At 43.8% G+C, this 2,843-nt stretch overlaps 1 protein-coding gene across 1 annotated transcript; it reads left to right on the plus strand.

Annotated features, from left to right (window-relative positions):
- Positions 1 to 1,080: 1,080 nt before the first annotated feature.
- LOC144279028 (olfactory receptor 52P1-like) lies at positions 1,081 to 2,569 on the plus strand. Its single transcript, XM_077840461.1, has 2 exons — positions 1,081 to 1,126; positions 1,587 to 2,569. The coding sequence occupies exon 2, from the start codon at positions 1,631 to 1,633 to the stop codon at positions 2,567 to 2,569; it is 939 nt and encodes a 312-aa protein (XP_077696587.1). The 5' UTR covers positions 1,081 to 1,126; positions 1,587 to 1,630.
- Positions 2,570 to 2,843: the final 274 nt, after the last annotated feature.

Raw genomic sequence — 2,843 nt, forward strand, 5'->3', positions numbered from 1 at the left:
GACTCCTGAAAGGACCGGTAGATTCCAAGGCCAGAAGGATCATCTAGTCTGTATAACACAGGGATGTATAACACAGGCCTCAGAATTTCCCCAAAATAATTCCTAGAGCAGATCTTTTAGACAAACTTCCAACCTTGATTTAAAAATTCTCAGTGACAAAAATCTGCCAGAACCCTTGGTAAATTGTTCCAATGCATAATTATTCTTACCATTTAAAAATGTATGACTTATTTCCAGACAGAATTTCAGTAACTTCAACTTCCAGCTGTTGGATCCTGTTACACCTCTGTATGCTAGCCTAAAAAACCTATTATTAAATATTGGTTCCTTGTGTAGGTACTTACAGACCATTATCAGGTCACCCCTTAACCATCTTTGTTAAACTGCACAGATTGAGATCTTTGCGTCTATCACTGTAGGGCAGTTTTTCTGCTCTTTTATTAAATTTTGTGATTCTTCTCTGAAGCTCTTCAGTGTATCAACATCCATCTTTAACCATGGGCACCAGAACTGGAGACAGGAGTCCAGCATCCTCTCTCAGATAGTGACAGCCCCAGGTGCTGCAGTACAAGGTGTAAGACACCCAGCAGTGGGTTGATTCAGGGGGAGGACCTGACCATCATGAGAGTGCCATACTATTGCCTAACAGCTAGAAATTGGCTTGTGCCCTTCAACACATGGGCATATAGACTTTCCAAAATATATATTATGCTGTAACTATTGTACTTGGATAGTGTCACTATCCAAGTAAATGTTCAAACCCTGCCAGATTCCTGCTTAGTTCATGGCTTCAAATACTTCTTGTGACAATGAGTTCCTCAGTTTAATTAGGCATCAAGTGAAGAAAGCATTCTTTTTTTATCTGTTTTGAATTTGCCATGTTTCAGTTTTATTGAACGTCATCTTGACCTTACGTTAGAGAGTAGATTGAGCATGTATACTCCCTCTCTCCTACCAGTCAGTAATTTACAGACTTTTCTCATATCTCCTCTTATTTATCTCCTTAGTAAAGTAATGATCCCAGTCTTTTCAGCCTCTCTCCTTGATCTTTCCCTGAGCCCCTCTAGTTCTGCAATATCCTGTGTGAGAAGGGTGACCAGTACTACACAGAGGAGTTCAGAGGAGAGTGAAACATTGTCTCACTGATCTCAATACATTGTATTTTCTGTATGATTCCCCATCCCACTCCTTCTGGGTTCCAATGTTTTGCTTAGTTTCTGTCCCTGCTTGCACTGAGAGCAGAGTTTCACCGAGCTGTGTACCATGATGCCCAGATCCCTTCCCTGAATTCATACAGTTAAATTACAACCTTGTTAGGTGTTTGAGGAGTTCCAGCCGTACCCTCCAATGGGCATAAATGTTGCAGTTCTTGACATTGAAGGTCATGTGCCTTTCACCTGGCTTGATTAGCTGCCAGTGAGAACTGCTCTGGGCTTGACTATGACCTAAATAATGTGGTGCCATCTGCAAATGTTGCCACCTCACTGCTCACCCCCTTTCTACATTGTTAATAGCTATAATATATTTACCATACTATTTGCTATAAAGTGTGTAACCCCCCTCACTGTGCTTCTCTCCCTTCACAGGAAGCTTGAGCATTTCTGAGACTGATCAACGCATCAACCACCTCATGGCAGAGTTCAACCTCACCCTGCCTGAATCTTCAACATTCATCCTAATGGGCATTCCTGGCCTAGAAGTTGCTCACATTTGGATTTCCATTCCTTTCTCTATGCTCTACATAATCAGCCTGTTGGGAAATTCCATGGTTCTGTTTGTTGTAAGCAAAGAGCAAACCCTGCACAAGCCGATGTACCTGCTACTTTGCATGCTGGCACTCACAGATATTGCTGTGTCTACCTCCGTCATGCCGATGGCACTGTGTATATTTTGGTTCAATTTGAAAGGCATTACTGTGGGTGGCTGCTTCACCCAGATGTTCTTCCTTCACTCAGTTTCTAATATGGAGTCAGCTGTCCTTGTGACAATGGCCTTTGATCGCTATGTCGCCATATGTAAACCTCTGAGATATGCCACCATCCTCACCAATGCAAGAATAGCTAAGCTAGGGCTTGTGGGTTTGATAAGAGCTGTTCTCTTAATTCTGCCTCTGCCCCTGCTTCTCAGTAGGCAGCCATTCTGTGCTAACCACATTATCCCCCACACGTACTGCGAGCACATAGCTGTGGTGAAGATGTCATGTGGGGACACCACAGTGAACAGGACGTACAGCTTGGTGATGGCATTTGTAGTCACTGGATTAGATCTGACACTGGTTGCCCTGTCCTACAGTCTGATCATCAGAGCCATCCTCAGAATCTCCTCCAAGAAAGCCTACAAGAAAGCCCTGAACACCTGCACAGCCCACTTCTGTGTGGCAATTACGTCTTTTACTCTCTTCTTTTTCTCCACTCTGACACACCGGTTTGGTCAGCACATTACTCTCCATGTTCACATCATCTTGGCCAACCTCTATGTCCTCCTGCCCCCCATACTCAACCCGATCATTTATGGGGTGAAAACCAAAGAGCTTTATGACAAATTGGTCAAATACACCTGCAGAAGGTGATCTCTTGGGGCCAGTGACTTTTATCCTTTGTGACAAGAGTGGGAAAGGATTTTGCCTCATTAATCAAGGGTGCTCTGTCCAAGTTTGGCTGAGCTCAACATTGTACAAGTTCAGAGTCTGAAAAGTTCCTCACACCTAATATCTTATCATCGCATCACCAAGCACTGCTCTCTCCGTTGCGTAGTTCCCTCTTTCTGACCATCACCTGATCTCTTTCAGCATCACCCATCAGTCCCCACCCCCATGTCACTCAGCTTTTCCATGACTTCCAGAC

This window comes from Eretmochelys imbricata, chromosome 1, assembly GCF_965152235.1.
Source record: "Eretmochelys imbricata isolate rEreImb1 chromosome 1, rEreImb1.hap1, whole genome shotgun sequence".
In the NCBI taxonomy this organism is placed as follows: Eukaryota; Metazoa; Chordata; order Testudines; family Cheloniidae; genus Eretmochelys; species Eretmochelys imbricata.

Bases quoted from the DNA above. Each gene is read 5' to 3' on its own strand.
- LOC144279028 (XM_077840461.1), top strand. From the start codon at position 1,631: ATGGCAGAGTTCAACCTCACCCTGCCTGAATCTTCAACATTCATCCTA.